General features: G+C 51.1%; 2 protein-coding genes across 4 annotated transcripts; one reads left to right on the forward strand and one right to left on the reverse strand.

Moving 5' to 3' along the window:
• Positions 1-5318: 5318 nt before the first annotated feature.
• Positions 5319-15802, reverse strand: LOC101671386 (BLCAP apoptosis inducing factor). Its single transcript, XM_004746464.3, has 2 exons — positions 15653-15802; positions 5319-7286 (listed from the first exon to the last, which is right to left on the reverse strand). Exon 2 carries the CDS (start codon positions 7108-7110, stop codon positions 6847-6849), a length of 264 nt encoding a protein of 87 aa, XP_004746521.1. The 5' UTR covers positions 7111-7286; positions 15653-15802; the 3' UTR covers positions 5319-6846.
• Positions 9112-11576, forward strand: NNAT (neuronatin). 3 transcript variants are annotated; one of them, XM_004746462.3, is made up of 3 exons: positions 9114-9294; positions 10239-10319; positions 10557-11576. In XM_004746462.3, exons 1-3 carry the CDS (start codon positions 9223-9225, stop codon positions 10647-10649), a joined length of 246 nt encoding a protein of 81 aa, XP_004746519.2. In that variant the 5' UTR covers positions 9114-9222; the 3' UTR covers positions 10650-11576. The 3 variants fall into 3 exon arrangements, with proteins under 3 accessions (XP_004746520.2, XP_004746519.2, XP_044940124.1); XM_045084189.1 differs by having other exon boundaries at positions 10239-10314; XM_004746463.3 differs by lacking the exon at positions 10239-10319 and having other exon boundaries at positions 9112-9294.
• Positions 15803-18609: the final 2807 nt, after the last annotated feature.

Raw genomic sequence — 18609 nt, forward strand, 5'->3', positions numbered from 1 at the left:
CTTGTATTCTTTTACCCATTAGGGATCTGCAGGTCGTTTACCTGTTGCTTTCTGGTTCTCTTTGTGATATTGTTTGATTCTGAAAATATTTAATTTTGATGTAGTCGGATTGGTTGGTCTTTGCCTTCTTGATGTCATTTTGTTGCTTTTGGGGTTCCCCATTCAGACACTCGTTAATTATCCAATTCCTTTATTCCTTGATTTTTAATGGGCTTGTATCTCCTTTCTGACCTTTTAAAATAGGATTTGAACTTGGGTGTGTGCTCTTAGGTGACACTGGAAATGGATTAATATTTTTCTTTCAATAGAGCTGCAATTTTGGACAAGTCTTTCTCTCATGGTTCTGCCTCTGAGCTAAGCCATTCCTGGCTGGTTACGGTATCGGGGCCACAGTCTTCTCACAGAACATGCCACCTGGATGGGGAGCTGGAAGGCTATGGGAAGGTATAATTCCAGGCATAGACAATGAAATACAGAGAGGACTTCAAGGAATGGGAGCAGAAAACTTTCTGGAAGCCCCAGCAGGACGGTGTGTGAAAAGATGGTTCACCTGCTTTGCCAGTATGAATGGCTGAATCTCGCTGGCACCCACCAGTCCTGAAGGCTTCTGATCCTGCAGACAACCATTACTTAGGGATCACAAGAGAATGGACAGCCCAACCCTGCCCTTCACCTGCATCAACCTACCTGCACAGACTCTGCCAGGACACGTCACCAGCGGTGGAGCAATCTCCTAGCCCGTTCTGCCAAGCTCATCTTCTGGCGGCTGCAGCCATCACCATGATTCTTCCATGCTCCAAGACATGGACTTGACCCAGATCCCAGAGTCACCACGTCCCCTGTGTAATGACACCCTAGGCACCAGGACATCTGAGGGTGATGCTAGAGCTGGAAAGGAACTTGAGGTTATCCAAACGCCTCATTTTACAAATGGGGAGACTGAGGCTCAGGGAAGACAGGTGACCCATAGTCACCTATTCCCAGAGGGAGGATGCCAGGCTGTGGAACCATTTACAAGGTTCTTCTTGCATATCTGAGAAATAGTAGTCTCTGTGACATCTGTGTGTGAAATAGTTTGGAGGCTGGAAAATATTGTCACTTCAGAGTTGCTGAGAAGAGACCAGGAGGCAAACTGAATTTTCTTACTTGTAGAAGGACTGGGCCACCTAAATCCTTAGAAAGTCCAAGAGGTTGACTGACTGGGTCATCCCTCCAGCCACCCCTCTAGCCAGCAAGTCAGCAGGTTCCCTGCCAGGTCTGGTTAGGCCTGTGCCTGGTCAAGGGACAAAGCCCAAGCACCCACCCTCAAGGGTTATACAGGGCGTTGGTGGCCAAGCTAAGGAGTTGGGAGCACAGGCAACAGGGAGCCTCTGAGCGGCTTTGTCTGTCTTCCTCCCTCAGAGACATTCCCGAGTGTGCCCTGACTCTAAGACTCTGCACCCAACAGATTTGACGTTTATTCTTTAATGCAGAAAGTCCTTTAATTAAACACTTGCTTATTGTAACACACTTTCTTTTACTCTGTATCTTTAAGAAGTAACAGGGGTACTGAAATAACCAGGGTGAAGTTCACTGATGGCTTTGGAAATGTTCAAGACTTCTAGTCCTGTCCCCTCCTTGGCATACGCATGGCTTGAGAAAGAGTGAACGGAGGACAGCAAAGTCACATGGGAAATGAGATGGGTGGAGATCGGGGCCCCTTAGAGAGCTGCAACCACCAGTGTGGGGCAGGGAATTGGCTGAGGGTCTAGCTTTGGAAGAATTGGTGAGCCGGCCAAGTGTAGACTCCCAGCTGCCCAGGAAAGGAGGTGAGAGGCCAGACATGGTCCTGCAGTGATCTGCAGGGGTGCCGCCCTCCCGCTGAGTTGAGCTCAAGGACAGTGTGGTCTTGCTCTGCATCAGCTTCTCAGAGCTTGGCACAGGGTCTGGCCAATGCTCCTGGCATGAACGATTGAGCAGGAGAGCTGGATGATCAGATCACATCCTTAAGAGGCTTGAGCCCAGTAAGGATGGGAGGTAGAGGCCAGAAGAGAGGGACTATTTGTGAAGACGACATCTTATGATGTGCATTCTACAGATGAGGAAACAGGCTCTGGGAGGTGTGGTCACAAAGGTGGAAGCACAGGACCTGGGGCTCCCCAAAGCCTCACCTCTTAAGGTTTGTTGGTTCTATGCGTTCCCCAAGTCTACTCCCACCGTTTTGAGTCCCAGCATCCCAAAGGAGACCAAGGGCTTCCGTAGGAAGCCTTTAGCTGTTGCTTGGCCAGGTTTCTCCCTTCTCCAAGCCCACTCTATTATCAAAGTTTTTCTCAAGATACTGCCTTCTCTGTCTGAAGCTTGGCAGACCAAACCACCCCTCTTCTGGCTTTTGGGAAGACAGCGGGGAGGCAGGGTGCTGGGCGGAGGCTGGACCATCCCCTCTGGAGTCAGGATCACCTTCCACCATTTGCTGAGGAGAGCACTTCGTAGTTCTTCCCTTTTCCAGAGTGTGACCCTTCTACCCATCATGGGATGGGTTGGGGGTGAGGGGCAAGTTTTGCACTGGATGTGGGGGATTGGACACAGGTGACAACCCTTCTCTGGCCTCCTTTCCTGCAGCGGTTCAATGGGAGGCAGCTTTCCTTCTATCACTTTTCTCCATCCTCCTCCCTCCCTGGTTCCTGCCCTCACCTCCCCAACCCACCAGCACGCCTGAGATCTCCTTCTCCCTGTTCCCAAGGAGCTGGACAGGGCTATGGCCTTCTGGACAGCCCTGTCACTTTCACTGCTCGAATGCCAGCTGTCCTGTCCCTTGCTAAAAGAATCCAGATTGGATTGGGTTATCCCCTATTCCCACCAGATCCTCATCTGTGATGGTTCTAGTCAGCTGGAAGCTGAAGAGTTCTCAGGACTGTTTGGGGGCCTGCCAGCAGCAGGTCAGTCTTAGGTCCCTCAGTACCTCCCAGTATAGTCCTTGAAGCTTCGACAGCCTAACCTCTGTTGCCAAAAGCCATCTGAGCTCTGATTCTAGGACAGCCACATACTGGTGGCCCTTCATTTTACTTTCAGTCCGATTTCTGTATCTGCAAGAACAGAGACTGCTTGATGAGATGCTGAGAAATAACATCTCGTGCACTGTTCAAACATTCAAATTTGTCCTCAGGTCTCAGCCTGAACATCAGTCCCCTCCGGCCTGCATCAGATCCCCTTTTAGACTCCTATTATAGCATCTGCCACAATTCATAGTTTTACATGTCTCGGTGGGATTATCTGCCCAATGTCATGCCCTTTCCCATCAGCCTGGATGACTCCCTCCCTGATGGCAGGGATATTCATTCCGTGTGGCTCCAGGCCTAGTCCTACTCGGATTCTGGTAAGTGCACCCCTGACTAACAGTGCAGATCCCCCTGAGGGGTGGGAGAACCCAGTCGCTATGAAGAGGAAGGGACAAAGTTCAGGAAGGCTTCCTGACAGAGGCGTATCTGGGTTCACATGGTATACTGACTAAAGGAGAAAGCATACACTGGCTGTCCTGCAAGGGCACTGCCCCCTTCCTGGAGCTCAGTCATCTTTCTCAAGTGTATCCAGGAGCACCTTAAGATCCTAGGAAGAAGGATTCCTAGTATTTAGGGCTAGGAACTGTTTGCTCCCAAGACCACATTTTACCTATAAGGAAACCAAGGTCCAGAGCAGGGTACAGACCAGTTCTGACAGAAGCCCAGCCTAAGGCCTCATGGGGTCCCGTGGTTAGCAGGTACCTCGTTAGCACCCGTCTCACACCAGGAGCCAGAGCAACCAGAGGGATGGCAGAGCATGATTTTCTAAGGCCCGGTGCCCTTGCTCTTTTCCAGAAGAGGTATCTACTTTTCATTTTCCTGAAAGACATTTCAGGAAGATGAGGCAGCGTGCATGCCAAGGTGGAAAGCAGCACATACGGCAGATGGAATGCTGATTTGGCAGTCACCTTGGGTTTGGGGGAGAGGGGGCTGCAGGCTCCCTGCCGGCAAGGGCCACACATCTTTCAGAGGGAGGCCTGTTTGTAACTCTTAAGCAGGCCTGACCTATGACAGAAAGCTGCTTTCTGAGGGAGAGCAAAATAAACAACAATCTTGGCTTCATTTATCATCCAGGTGCCTCCACGGGAGAGTGGGGCCACAAAAGCCTTTTTTGTTTGCTTGTTTTGTTTTTGGAATTTGCAATTGTCTATTTTCTTAAGTCTTCCCCACTAGGCTAGAATCATGCGCTCCTGGTGGGTCAGGCCTGGGTCTTGCCCCTGAAATCCCCAGCAAGCCTCATACAGGGGCTATGTTTGCTGAATAAATCCTCCTTCCCACATGCAGGATTCTTCTTCTTGTCAAGACTTTGCTGAACCATGAAATAAATCCAGAAACCCAGAAAAGAAGATTTCAGAGGTAAAGGCACAAAAGGATCAGGCAGAAAATACTCAGCAGATATAATCAATACAAGTTCAGTTCTTTGAAAGTACCTTTAAAATGGATAAATCTTTGGCAAGTTTTGGTCAAGAAAAGAGAAAGCGTGGACAAGCAAAGCTAGGAATGAAAAAAGGGACAAACTGACAATGTTGAGATTTAAAAAGGGCAAGAGAAAATAACACAAAACTTTACAGCAATAAATTAAAAGTCTAGAAAAGACATGTGACCTCCTCTGAAATTACCAAAGCCCTTTTGCAACAGTTACCTCCAGAAACCCTTACACAGCACTGTGCTTTGGACAGCAGTGCTCCAGTTAGGTTTTCTAGAAGGAAAAGAGACTGAGAGGTGGACACCCAGCCCAGGTCCCTGGCAAGCCACCCGCTTTGTCTCAAAGGTCACAGCCACAGGAGCATGTGCCCATCAACGACAGGGACCTGCCACACTCTTGCACTTCTAGCCATCACCTTAAGCCCCCTGGTTGGAGGCCAGCCTTATTTATTTTTCCACTTGAAATGCCATAGGAGTTTCACTTTATTTTTACTTCAAAAGCAGCACCATAAAAATCCTTGATGATTAGAGCTCCAGCTGTCCTAAGTTGTTTGTCAAGGGATCGGTTACTCAAATCTCCTATGGAGGGAAACAGTTTCAGGCGAGAGGCCATGGGAGCTGAGAAACACGAATGTCTCATCTCTAAAAACTTTCAGACTCCCTCCTCTTCACCGCCTGGCCTGCCCCCTCCTCCCTTCCCCCAACCCCACCATCTGCTCTCTAGAGAGCAGATCAAATTTTCGGGCTAAGGTATCTGGCGCCAAAGACTCAGTCCCTCCAAGGTACCCCCTGTCCCCCACCAACGCAGAAATCCAACACCACGACCCAAATGGACTACAGCCACATGAAACCACAAAGTAAAGTTTATAAAGCTTTATTAAACATTTCAAACAGCTGTGCAACGAACACACCAAAAATAAAAGCTCCGGAATAGCAGTCCACATGTTCCCCAAGTGTGGCCTCACAGTCCCATTCCCTAGATGGACTGCCTCCAGTTCTGTCCTCTGCCTGGCCCACTGCCCTTCCCGCTCAGGCAAGAGAAAGATGGATGATTGAGACTGGACGGACAACCATGCTGGTCCCCAGTGGGCAGGGGCCAGGAGAAAGTCTCGTTTGCCAACACTTGTTACAGAAGCGCAGAAAAAGCAAAAGCAAGTGACAGTCACAAAGTCTTCCTGTGTATTCTTCATAAGGTACAGTCTCTATGCGCAGGACTGAAGGAGCTCCTGGCACAAGGACGATGGCCACTGCTCCCCTCTGTCTTGTCTGAACCATCTCGGAGTCCAGTGTGCTGGTCACCCTGCAGTCCCCATGCTAAATAAAAACTGTAGCGGCACCTACTATAGCTAGCTACTGCTAAACCTCCAAGTCAGAACACGCTCGATAAAGCTTCTTTAAAAGGAATATACACATGTATTTGTATACACACGCGCACACACGCACGTACACACACACTCACGGCACGCCAAAAAATATCCAAACACCTATTACAGGGATCATGGCTGTTATGAAACACACAAGTACTCTCCCATTCACTCGGCTGGGGACTGCTAGATCTACAGGGACACGCCACACCTCAATCCTGCAGAGCATGCACGGGAGACACGGTGAGGCCCCCCTCCTTGGGACAACTGAGAAAGGCAGGAGGAAGGGCAAAGAAAGTGAGGCTGGGCTGGTAAGCATGAGCCCAGACACCCAAGTGAAAGAGCAACAGGTCTCTGTTACTTCTTTCTTAAAAATGAGTGGAGAAAATACTGGAGATTTGTGAACAACAAACAGTCAAGACACGTTTTTGTCTGGGCTGCTGACCGGGGAAAGAAGGATGAAAAAGCGAGGCTCTCGGGCGTCAGCAATCTCTTTAAATTCGAGATAAGTGCAAAAATGAGCCCTGTCTTAGACAGGTACTCCCCCAAAAAGGAAAGGGGTAGAAGATAACTAAAGGGAAACCAGGACAGGGACTGAGGGGATGGTAACATTCTGGGAAAGGAAGAGACCCTGAAAAGGAGGGGGTCACAGAGGTGACAAGACTGGCATTTTATCTGCCCAGGTCATGCTGGGACGGTGGACCAGGATGGGCACAGACTCCTCGCAGGAATGAGGCGATGGGGGTGACCATCCTGCCAGCCTGGGGGGTAGGGGGGTAACCGAGATGGGGACAGAACACACACAATCACAAGACCACCCACAACTACAGGACTCTACAATAAAAGCACCGGTCAGTGCCATTATTCACATTATAAGGATAAAACATCACAGGCCAAGAAAGGCGCCGTCAGGAATGTGGCACCCGCGGGGCTGCGGGATTTGAAACTCCAATGCTTTATGACCTATGTCAATGCCTCCCCTCCCATCTTCTGCTTCCTTGGAAAGCTAACTGGGCAGGCTGTTAGGTGCCCACAACGCCGGGGTCGTGCGCCGATTCTGGAAGCGGGGAATCAGAACAGTGGTACAGGAAACAGTTTCCCCAGCAGCTATAGCAGATGAGGAAAAGGGCTGCCAGGAAAACCAAGGCACAGATTGTGCAAGGCTTCCGCTCCAGGAGGAAGCTGAGCAGGTAGAAGCCCATGAACATGGAGTGGCTGAACCACAGGGCGGGGTTGAGGGGCTTGGGGATGAGGAGGACGGGCAGCAGCCACTGGAGGCAATACATGATCTCTGCTGGGCAGGGCCTTCGCCAAGGCCACCGGGCACCGCTGCAGGAACCGACCTAATGGGAGCCAGCGGGCGCAGGCAGCTGCCCTCCGCTTTCTTCAACCCTCACTCTCCAGGAGCTGAGCCGCTGTGCTCTCTGGCTGTCAGCCCGGGATCACCAAGGCAGCAGGGATCCTGAAGAGAAAAGTCAACACAACAGACAAACAGACAAAAAACAGACAGACAGACAGACAGACACCAAAAAAAAAAAAAAAAAAAAAAAAAAAAAACAGGAACAGAATGTAGACTTATTTGGGAAAATGGATCATGGTTAACAACAGCAAATGTGAATGCCCTTTCCTCCCTGCCCACCCATGGAAGTCTATTCTGCTCCACATCACCATCTCAGGAAGCTCCTTGAGTATCTCCCCCGGGCCTGTCGGGGAGGTGGGCCAGAGGGCTCTTCGGGCAGGTCCGGCACAGTGGACTGGCTTTGCCTGGGCCCTGCCCAGCAGAGATCATGTATCGCCTCCTGGGGCTGCAGCCCGTCCTCAAGGGCCCCAGACCTCACAATACCGCCCTGTGGTTGCCACCGGATGGCCACGGGCTCCATGCTGTGCCCCCACAAAATAAGAACAAGGTTCGGTTCTGTATCTAGTCTGTCACAGCAGGTGCTCGGTAGAGTTAAAGCACCTCACTGCCAGCCGGAGCTCGCTGGTAATGGATCCTTGCATGCCCTGTGAGGCCACGGGGCAGGCGTGGGGGTGGGGGTGCAGTACTACCGAATATTTTGTTTTAAGATGGCAGCCTGGCATCATTTTGCCAAAACCAGCCAACTTCTTAGAAAGTCAATGTAGGAAAAATCACCATGCTACCTCATCCAAACTGACTTTGCTTGGATCACTTACACTTTCCATCTGCTGCTGGCACTGTATAGAACCTGACCTCTGTGAGCTTTTAATCAAAATTAATTTTCTATCCACAGAGGAGCAAATGCCATTTGGCCCCTGTGCTAGATAGCTTGCTGGAGAGGCGCTCTCCAGTGGCGGGCCCCCAGGGCGTTGAGGCTGAGCTCGCAACCCGTGTCTGGGTCTTGTTTGGGTCTTCCCCGCTGTGCCTGGAAATGGACCTGCGGTGGCCACAACCCTCTGGTGACGGTAGCAAAACCCCATTCCGACCTCCAGCTGCCCAGCACAACGGGTACAAAGAACCTCGCTGGCTGTGTGAAGTCCTACCAGGGCCTGGGGGGGAGGGGAGCATACGAGAGAGATTGAAAAGACCTGTCTGGCAGAAATGATCCCGGAGCATTTTCCGACCACTTTTTGAAAAGCTCATCCCACCCCTTCCGGGCACACAAAGGCACCGATCCCTCCCGCATCCCTCCCACAGGGTAGACCCAGGGACTACTGCTTGTGCGCCTAGAGCTCAGTGCTCTGGCTCTATTTCTTTCAATAGTCACCGTGGTAGTAACTCTAAGAAGCTGGACGCAAAGAATGAGAGAAAGTTCCGTGTTCAGGGACTCTCGGGAAGCAGAGGACACGGGCTTAGAGCACATCAAATACCAGAATGAGTACCAACCACGGGCCTCTGAAGCCAAGGCTCCGGGAAGGGGCACCTCTTTTTTTTTTTTCCTCCCGCTCTGTGGGGCAGATGAGGTCTTCCTAGTTTTCCACCCGTGCCCAAGGTGGGGTACTGGTGTGTCACGGACACTGGGATAGAAATTGCAGGCCACCGCTCAGAGAAGGAGTTCCGTGCCAAAAGGCGTGCATCCCCTACTCCAGCCCTTTGCGCTACTCAAGAGTTGCAGTTCCTCTCCATTTTACACTAAAATCTAAAAGCGGGCACAGCGGAATCTTCTGGAAAGGGGCTAAGATGGAACTCAGGAGGCGGGGGTCGGTGTGGAAAGAGCAAATGAATTATTTTTTCCTCTCCTGGCGAATGAGAAGCGCCCCCGGCCACCCCTCCTCAATGGAACCCACCCCAGACGCGCATGCGCACTTGGGTGGCGGGCGGATACTTAAGGCGCGGCCACCGCGGCTGCGGCAGTGCGCCCAACAGCGAACTCCAAGAAATCGGTGGACCTTGGCGAACCGCGCTTGCTCTCGACCACTCACCCACCACTCTCGGAACCATGGCGGCAGTGGCGGCAGCCTCGGCTGAGCTGCTCATCATTGGCTGGTACATTTTCCGCGTGCTGCTGCAGGTAAGTGTGCCCAGGTACCGGGTGGGAAAGGGGTCCCGATTGGCGCCCCCTTAACCGGCAGGCCCACGTCGCAATTGCCGCCTCCCGGACCCATCCTATCCTTATTGCCGCGAACCCTGCTTGCCAAAGTGCCGCGGTTGGCACCGCGTGCCCCCGCGCGTTCCCTGCGCCCTCCTCCTCGCGCAGACCCTTCCCAGTGCGCCCGCGCCCGGCCGGGAACAAAGAGTTGGGGCGCGGCGGGCGCCAGCCGCTGACGATCGCCGAGGCTCTTAGCGACCAACGCGGTAAGAAAAACCCGCTATACCCAGACTCGACCCCAGGAGGGAGGCGGGGCACTTGTGTTTTGCGAAGAGACTTTACGCTCGCATAGCAAAATTTTCCGCCTTAAAAAATTGCGCATTGCGGGGAAATTTCTTAAAAAAAATATATATATATAGCGCTTGCGAAGGTGGAACCAAAAATAAGTTAGAAAAAGGCACTTCTCAGGCCAAAAAAAAAAACAAAAAACTCTTCATAAAAACCCACAACGAATTGGAGAAAAGTAATTCGCGGGAAAAAATGAATTAGAGAAAATGCGCATTGCAGGAAAAATAAATCAGGCAAAAGCACTTGGCAGAAATAAATGCATTAGATAAAAAGCGCACTGCAGGAAAAAAAATCAGACAAAGGAGCTAACAGAAAAAACATGAATCAGATAAAAAGCGCTTTGAAGCAAACAATTAGAAAAGGTTCTTTGCAGGAAAAATGGGAGAGAAAAAAAGCGCTTCCAAAAGGACAATTCGCTTTATTAAAATAAAAAATCAAATAGAGGCAAAGTGCTTTGTAAAAATAAATCAGAAGAAAGCACTTTGCCCATAAAATCATTTACCCTAAAAGCACCCCTTGCAGGAAGAATTCCCTACTAAGGGAATCCTTTGCCAAAGGAATCGCATATTTCCTTTAAGGTGTTCCTGGAATGCTGCATTTACTGGGTAGGATTCGCTTTTCGAAATCCTCCAGGGACACAGCCCATTGCGAGAAGTGAGGTATACCTAAGTTGTGGGTCCAATCAGCTTGCTGCCATGCAGCCTTCAGCACAGTTGGAAAAGCTCCAGCTGCCCTGACTCGTGGACAAGCTGTGCCCGCGCCTGCCTCTAAGTCCAACCCGCGGGCGGGCGGGCGGGCGGGCGGGGCAGGGGGTGGGGCGGGGGCGGGCACGGCAGCGCTGCAGACCGGCTGCGGGTGCCTGCCTCTAAGGGCAGATCCCGGGTCTCTTGCTGCAGGTGTTCAGGTACTCCCTGCAGAAGCTGGCATACACGGTATCGAGGACCGGGCGGCAGGTGCTGGGAGAGCGCCGGCAGCGAGCCCCCAACTGAGGTCCCAGCCCCCAGCCCTGGGCGGCCTTGTCACCAGGTGCTCCTGTGCTTCTTGGCCAGCATGGGAGCCAGTGCCGCGCAGGAATGGGGGGTCCCCTGTGCTCTCTCGCCAGAGGAGCATTTGCCAAGGTCAGTGAGGGGCTGGTAGGCTCCTGGAGAAGCAGCACCGACAATGACGACAATACCAGATCCCTTCCAAGCCCCTTTGCACCCCTCTGACTGCTGGGTGGGGTAGAGGGAGGAGGGGGGGTGGGGGGGAGCTTACCCCCAAGATCTGGGCACAGGCAATGCATTCTGATCTGGACCAAGTCGGGACAGCGCCATCCCAGCCCCGCAGCCATGGCCATGCTAACAGGCCCACCACAGAGATCCAGACAACCACACCAGCCAGCAGAATGGACATTCCAGCATCACCAGCCAAAGCCCTGAATCTCCATGCAGCAGACAAGGCACCAGCTGCATGCCTGTGTGGCGGGACTTGAGGGCGAGAGGGAGGGAGGGAGGAAGAAATGGAGGGGGGCCCTCTCAATGTCCCTTGCCTACAACACGTGCATTCCAGCCTTGCTGCCTTTGCTCCCTCAATTCCCTTCCCCCACTCCCTGCCTCCTAAACCCACCCCAAAAGAAATGTGTCACTCAATTTGGACCTATTCAACCAGTAAATGAATTCCATCTTTACTAAAACACCTTCTCTGAGCTCCCAGCCCCTCACTGATCTTGCTTTCCCTGGTCTCACGCAGTTGTGGTCAATATTGTGGTAATCGCTAACTGTACTGACTGTGTAAGTGTGCATTAGTTGTGTCTCCCCAGCTAGATTGTAAGCTCCTGGAGGACAGGGACCACCTCTACAAAAAAATAAAAAACCAGTACGTCCCCCATCTCGCACAGTGTCCCAGGACCCTGCGGGGTGGTGGAGGTGCACCAAAAAGTTGTCTCTCTTGTGACTTCTTTTAAGGCTTCAACACATACTCCTTAAGACTGAACTGATGTACCACTGCTGGGGGCGGGGGGCACACTACTTGAGAGAGGGAGGGTGGGGGACGCAACAAAGGCAGAATAAGCAAACCCAGTTCCATCTTCACTTAACACTGTTCTGAGATAAAGGAACACTTCCCCCACCCCAAAGAGAAAGGTCTACATCCTTAATTGTGGTCTCTAGAATAAAGGACCACTTACCTTCCCCAGAGGGGTGGATGCCTTCACTTGTCCTGGAATAATGGGCCTTGGCAGGTAACTACTGGGGAAGATGGGAGGCAAGAAAGGTGGGACTAGCCTTCAAGATGGGGTACTAGAGACCAAGGGGGTGATCAGGACTTCAGAACATAAAGTATTATCTCCATCCAGGAACCTGAAGGAAGTGAACACTGGGCACAGTGGGCACTGGCTTGGACAATGAGTATCAGATAAGAGGTGTGGTATGGTGCCTCCTTGGCCCACCTTATCCCTCCAGGCCCTAAAACCCCTACAGGGACCACTATAAGGACATTCTACTCTGCTGTGCTACTCTCCAGGTCTCCTAACCGACACCCAGGAAAACTCTCTAGCTCTCCCCATTAGTGGGTTCTCCACTTCTGGCATTAGCTTCCATATTCTTAGGGACTTAACAGGTCCCTGGCCCTGGGCTCTCTCCTGCCATGTCAGGGTAGATGAGCGGGTGGCCTGGCTGTTTGGATCCTGGCTTCTTTCTCTCCTCTTTCACTCTTGAGTGAGTCAGGACTCCTTTCACATGGTCAGCTGACTGCCTCACCAAATGGCCCTGCCGCCTGTTCAGCCTTGTCTCTGGCTTAATGTGTCCCTGTCACTACACACCTGTTCCTGGGTCAACACCAAGGGAGGATTTGGAGCGGTAAATCTCCCTCTCTGCCACTTCCTCAAATCCCTTAGTCACAGTTGTCACAAACACTTCTGGAGCACTAAGCACCTTGCCCCTTGAGCCTGATAATATCTCCCCTCCTCTAAGCAACCCCTTTCTAAACCCCACTGCCAGCACCTCTAGAGGCACCTGTAACTTTAGTACAGCATCAGAGAATTATGGGAGTAGAGGGTACAAACCTCAGTTTTGGTACTGGCCTTTGTCATCAATTAGCCCAGGGAAACTGGCCAGGTCACATCCTACCCCTCACCATCAGCTCCCCTCTGTACCAAGGCTGCTAAGATCCAGGTGAACTCTAAGACACTAGCAACATTCTGCCTTCAAAGTGGCAATGAGGACACATGGGGACTGGGGTGGGGTTGTGTAATCAGAGACTCCCATCTCCCTTAGGCCGGGTGACTCCAGCTTCTACTGCAGCCTGCAGGTAGGGTGGATCTCCTCTTGCCCCAGGCTGACTCATCAGCAGGCAGTGCCCACACCTCCCTTCTGAAGTTGTTGGCAGGCCTCAAGACTGGGAGTTGCTGTGGTTTTCCACACTAAGCCCACAGAACCGTGGACATTTCAAAATGTGTTCTCAGTGAAGACTGCCTCACCTCAGAGCCTTCAAGGGGTAGGCCCACAGCCCCACTGTCCCACATGCTCTAACCTCAGCCCAGTTAGAAGGTAACTGGGTTCAGACAGACAGGCATGGAAGGGTCTGGCTATTCTGGACAGAGCATGCTCCCCTTAGCCTCCTGTACCCCCTTTAAAAGGCTGGAAGCTGCTGGCAGCCTCAGTCTTTCCAGATAATCTTGGCAAAGCCCACTTGTGGGGCTTCTCCATCCATCCATCAGAGTGGCATGGTGAGATGACAGACTTCTAGGCAAGCGCTGTCCTGGTGGCCTGTATCCACGTGGGTGGGCTTGAGTGTGCAATGACCACTCTCCCACTTTCATCCCTCATCCCCAAACCCTCATGTTCTGGCAGCAAACAACCCACTGGAGAAGGCAGAAGGGATGTGTCCACTTTCTGTTCCTGTGTGGTACCTAGAAGTCTGGTCCAAACACACCTTGTTTATAAAAATTTTTCCAGAAGCAGTACCAATAAAGCATTTTATTCTGATAGAGAGTAGAAGTTAAAAACGACTACAGTTTCATTGCAGGGCCCTTAGTCCACAGGCCTCCCTTTCCCCCAAACTATCTCTACCACCCCTAAAAGGCTCTGTCCCTGTAAGACCAAAGATACAGCAGATGATTTGTGAGGGGATTGGAATGGCTTTGGAATGGCTTTGGAAAGGCAAGACTCTTGGCAAGAATACCCCAAGAAGGATGTCAGCGTCAGCCTAACCAGGTAAGCTGGGGGTCGGGCGGGTAGGGTTAGGTACCATGACTTTCAGAGTTGTGGGGTCTATGTGACACCGCTATCTCTACCTGTGGAGTATTTGGATTGTGACTGAAGAAGGGGTGGGGGACAAGCTTCTTAAGCTTTAGCTGTGGGACAGCAACAGCTTATTACACCTGCGTTGGATGAGGGAGCAGGTTTGCGGTGAGCCATTTGCTATGGATCTATTTTCAAACTTGTATCTACTCAGGAGCCAGCACCCTAAAGTGAGATTCTGAATTTGCAGTTAGTTTTACCCCCCTAGATTTAAACGTGCACAAACGCACACACAACACACAAAACATTAGCCTAACCAACAGTCTCTTTTTCCCTGGTGACCTCTGACTTCCTCTGTAAGCCCCAGAGTCATGTCACCATCTTCTCTGGGAAAGATACTGTTCACCCTCCCCTCCACCCCCTCTCCCTCCCACAGGGCCCAAACCCCAGCAGGGTCCAGATTCCTGAGCATTCCCAGAGCAGGAAGTCAAAGAGGAAGGCAACACATGGTCCTTGGTATAGCACACAGTGACAGGCTTGGAATGGAATGCATATGTTTCAAAGAGAAGAGAACAACAAAAAAGACAGCCAAACCCAGACTTCCAGATTCCTCTTTGAAACAACATATTACAGATAAAAGGTTAAAACGTTTTTGGCAGCAATTCTAACAAGACCAGTTACAGATCCGGAATTGATCTGGTCACTGGAAACTGACCAGGGCTCTGAATCTTTTAAAGATGTGCTTGACATTAATGAGTCTCTGATTTAAAATAAACAAATAAACAAGATCTAACACTTGGCATTAGCACTTAAGCTGGAACTTTTTTTTTTTTTTTTTGTCCTGGCTTTGGTGTTGCTGTCCAGAAGGCTCTGAGGGGATGGCTGGACCATGTCAGGCAGGGCAAACAGAAGCTCTTCCCAACACACCAGCTCCCTGAAAGGGATAAAACACGATCCGAACCTATGAACAGAAAGATCATTCGCTCCCTAGGACAGATCCCAGTCTGTCCCAACATTTAGCGTTGCCCAACACTTAGCGTTGAAAAGGGACACGGAGGCCTGGAAGGAATTTACAGAAAGTCTGGAAGGGGTAAGCAAAAAGAACTGTTCCCCATCCCCCATTCTTTCAGGCCATTGGTGTGCCAGGCATTCCGTTCCTTCAGCTGCCCTTGAGGGCCACTCCCCATATATACTGGAGGAAAGGAAATGGTGTCCAGACTTGATGTAAAGTTATGAGATAGGTAAGAAGCACCCGCGACTCAAAGCCGAGCGTCAACCTATTACCCCATCACCTTAGACACCAAAGCGGGTGCCTTGGGGCGGGAGACCCCTTTACGCCCCTCTCACCCACGCCCCTTCTGATTTAAAAAAAAATAAGACTGAAGGGTCGGAGACAGAATAACAGGACTCTCAGAAGCTGGGCCCCCTGCCATGGGCCCCTGGGACGAAGAGGCGGTAGTCGCGCCCCTCAGCCCCGCGCTCCCCGACTCTGCCTGTCCCGTCCCGGGAATAGACAGGCGAGCACTGACCTTGGAGGCCAGACCGAGACCCAGGGGTCCGGTCACTCGGCCTCGGCCCGGGAAAGGACTCCCGAGGCCCAGGTTAGGGCCACACAGGGCAATCACGTGACACAGGGGTGGCCCCCTGGGTGCGCGGAAGGAAAACCCTAGAAAAGGACGGGGAGACGCCTTAAGGTGACCCCAAAGGGGCAACATGGCGGCGCCGCCGCACTGAGGGCCTCTCATCCCGTCCCCAGGGGGCCGACGCCACGGTACCTGCGAGCCCTGCCATGGCGCCGCCGCCACTGTCGCCTTCGCTGCCGCAGCCTGCCTCCACCTCAGCTCGCCACCGATGCCGCAGGAAGCCGGGGAGACGCCCCCTTCGTCTTCGAGGGGAGCAGTCCGAGGACCCCTCTTGGCATTGGGCTGCCTCCAGAAGACGCCTGATCATAAACCCCAAGTTGCGGTCATCTTCGCCCGATATCCCCCCAAGGTTCGCCTCTTATGAACCTTTGAAAACTTTCTAAGTACGTGTGAGGAACTGACAGAGCTCTCACGTCTTCAAGTCCGAAGAATTTTTAGTCAGGCGCATCTCGGGTAGTCCCGAATCAGGGCCTCATGGTCCCCTCATGCATATGCAGCAGATTGTGATCCTTACTCAGTGAGAGCCCGAGGGGGCGTACCTTAGTCTCCGTAGGTGAGCTCTGGGTTCCGCGTCCGTGCGTAGGTTACCCGGGTCATCCGGGGCAAACCTTCTCTTGACTCAAAGTCCGCCCTCTCCCTGGCCCTTTCACCAAGGGGCCAAAGTTCAGGAGCGGGAAAATCGGGTTCAGAAATTAGGACCTGACTTGGGTCAGGACCTGACTCCTCCCCTTTCCCCATACACGTTGGGGCATCTTGACAACCGCGACTCTCAGCTTCCCTCGGTGCGATGAAATGCTTACCTCACAGAATTGTTATGGGGGTTGAATGAGTCAGGATTCGTTTATTAGCTAATTAAGCGCATTCCTTGAGCGCTTACTATCTGTAAGTGCAGTGCCAAAGGCAAGAGGGTTGAGTGGAAGGTGGAGTGGAGAGCCGTAGACACTGCTCTAACCTCAAGGCTCTGCCAGCGCAGTGTGGGCAAGTGTAGGGGCGGGCGGGGGGGGGGGGGACGACAGTCAGCAAACAATGACTGTGTTAATAATATTAATCAAGTCAAGCCAACGTACAATTATGCGGCGTGGGAAGTGTCGTGGGGGAACGTAAGGAGGATTCTGAAAAATGAATGGGGTCCTAACATGGGGTAAGGGGTGTGAGGGTGGATACGCCCTGAGAAGCTGGCATTTAGACTGAGAAACTAAGGACAGTTAGGAGTTGTGCAGGGCTAGAGCGAAAGGGGAAATACTATAGGCAAAAGAACCACTTGTCCCAGATGAGGTTGGAAGGAGCAGGGTGGGGGTAAGTGCCGAGAAAGGAGTAGTGCAGGTAGAACTACCAAATGAATTTGGATTTTATCTTGAGAGTAATAAGCCATTTTTTTTTTAGAGGAATGATAACAAATTTGTTTTCCAAAAGGCTACCCTGGTTGCATGGCTTGGAGGACACTTGGGAGCAGATGTAGGGGGACCAGTTAGAAGGTTTTTGGAACTTTCTAGCTACAAAGTGATGATGACTCAGGGTGATGGTTTGGAAAAGTGGAGAAATAAAGGATGAAAGAGTGGATGCGTGCTAAGGTAATGGCAAGAACATCTAGGTTTTTGTCTTGAGTATGAAGGAGTCAAGAGCCCTTCACTATAGTGGTGAAGCTTGAAGAGGGATCAGTTGAGGGGGAAGATACAGAGTTTGGCCTTGAGAAGGCAAGTTTTTGAAATGCTTGGGCAAAGTCTAGGTGGAGAGGTTCAATAGGCATTTCTGTATGAGACAAGCTCAGAAGAGAGGTCTGGGCCGGGGATTCATATCTGGGTAGTGATGGATGAAATCATGGTGCTGGATGAGATTCCAAGGGAGGGGAGGTACATTTTTAAAAAACACAGACGAGGAGGAGGAGCCAAGAAAGGAGGCTGAGAAACTGAACAGAGGGATAGGAGGAGGACCAGGTGTGCACGGGATCCCAGAGAGGTTTCAAGAAGGAGAAAGTGCTTAGTGGGGCTGACTGCTGTAGAGGACAGAAGTGGTACCATTTGGTTGGGTTACAAGGGGGGCTTACGACTGTATCCTTTATGTTGTAAGTCCACAGAACCCCAAAAAACCCAAAATCAACTGGCTTAAAAAATAAGTAGGCTGCCACCCAATGGCAGATTAATTGAGTTGCTTGGCAGTGTCATCAAAGACATTCTATCTCCCAGGTTGATTTCGTCTCTGCTCTGCTGTCCTTATGATGGTTTCATGCTCATGGTCATAAGATGGCCATCTCAGTTCCTAGAGTCACCGTCATGTCAAGATGCCTGTTCCTCCCCCAGCTAAGAAGCAGGCTGGATGTGGCCTCTGTCTTGCTGCTTGTGGGCTGGGGGATCAATGTATCCATGCCAGACACACCCAATATCTAACACTGGAAGAAAAGAAGAGTCTTGTAGTGGAGGCAAGGGCATGAAGCAATTGAAATTCTTACCTGTAGCTTGGTACAGCCATTTCTGAAAACCTGCAGTTTCTACTAAATCTGAACATACACCTAAGCTGTGAACTAGAATTTTAACTCCTAGGTATTCATTCCAAGAGAAATGAGTGCCTGTGTCTACAAGAAAGGTTTTTGCAAGAATTTTCGTAGTAGATTTGTTTATTGCTTAAACTGGAAATAGCTCAGTGTCCATTAACAGGAGAACTGATAGGGGTGCCTGAGAGGCTCAGTCAGTTAAGTTTCTGCCTTTGGCTCAAGTCATGATCCCGAGGTCCTGGGATCAAGCCCTGCATTGGGCTCCCTGCTCAGAGGGTTTGGTTCCCCCTCTCCCTCTGTGCTTCCCCTCTCTCTCAAGTAAATAAATAAATAAAAATCTTAAAAAAAAAAAAACCCCAGGAGAACTGATAAATTATGGCACGCTCATTCAACAGAATACTATGTTATAGATACAAAAGTACAATATACTGACACACCTGATAAATGAATTAATGTCACATACAGTATGTGGACTAAAAGAATCCAGAAAAAAGTTAGTACATGTTGTATGATTCCATTCATATATAAAGTTCAAGGGTAGGCAACACTGATCTGTGGTGATAGAAATCAGAATAGTAGTTACCTGGATTGGTTGGAGGGC

The sequence above is a fragment of the Mustela putorius genome, unplaced genomic scaffold (assembly GCF_011764305.1).
Source record: "Mustela putorius furo isolate JIRA1106 unplaced genomic scaffold, ASM1176430v1.1 tig00000743_pilon_pilon_pilon, whole genome shotgun sequence".
Taxonomy (NCBI): domain Eukaryota; kingdom Metazoa; phylum Chordata; class Mammalia; order Carnivora; family Mustelidae; genus Mustela; species Mustela putorius.

What these genes read in the sequence shown, in the direction of transcription:
- LOC101671386 (XM_004746464.3), bottom strand. Translation starts at nt 7,110, where the DNA reads ATGTATTGCCTCCAGTGGCTGCTGCCCGTCCTCCTCATCCCCAAGCCC.
- NNAT (XM_045084189.1), top strand. Translation starts at nt 9,223, where the DNA reads ATGGCGGCAGTGGCGGCAGCCTCGGCTGAGCTGCTCATCATTGGCTGG. An exon ending in TTTTCCGCGTGCTGCTGCAG is followed by an intron (nt 9,295 to 10,238) that starts GTAAGTGTGCCC and finishes ATTTCCTTTAAG; the next exon opens with GTGTTCCTGGAATGCTGCAT. An exon ending in GACACAGCCCATTGCGAGAA is followed by an intron (nt 10,315 to 10,556) that starts GTGAGGTATACC and finishes CTCTTGCTGCAG; the next exon opens with GTGTTCAGGTACTCCCTGCA.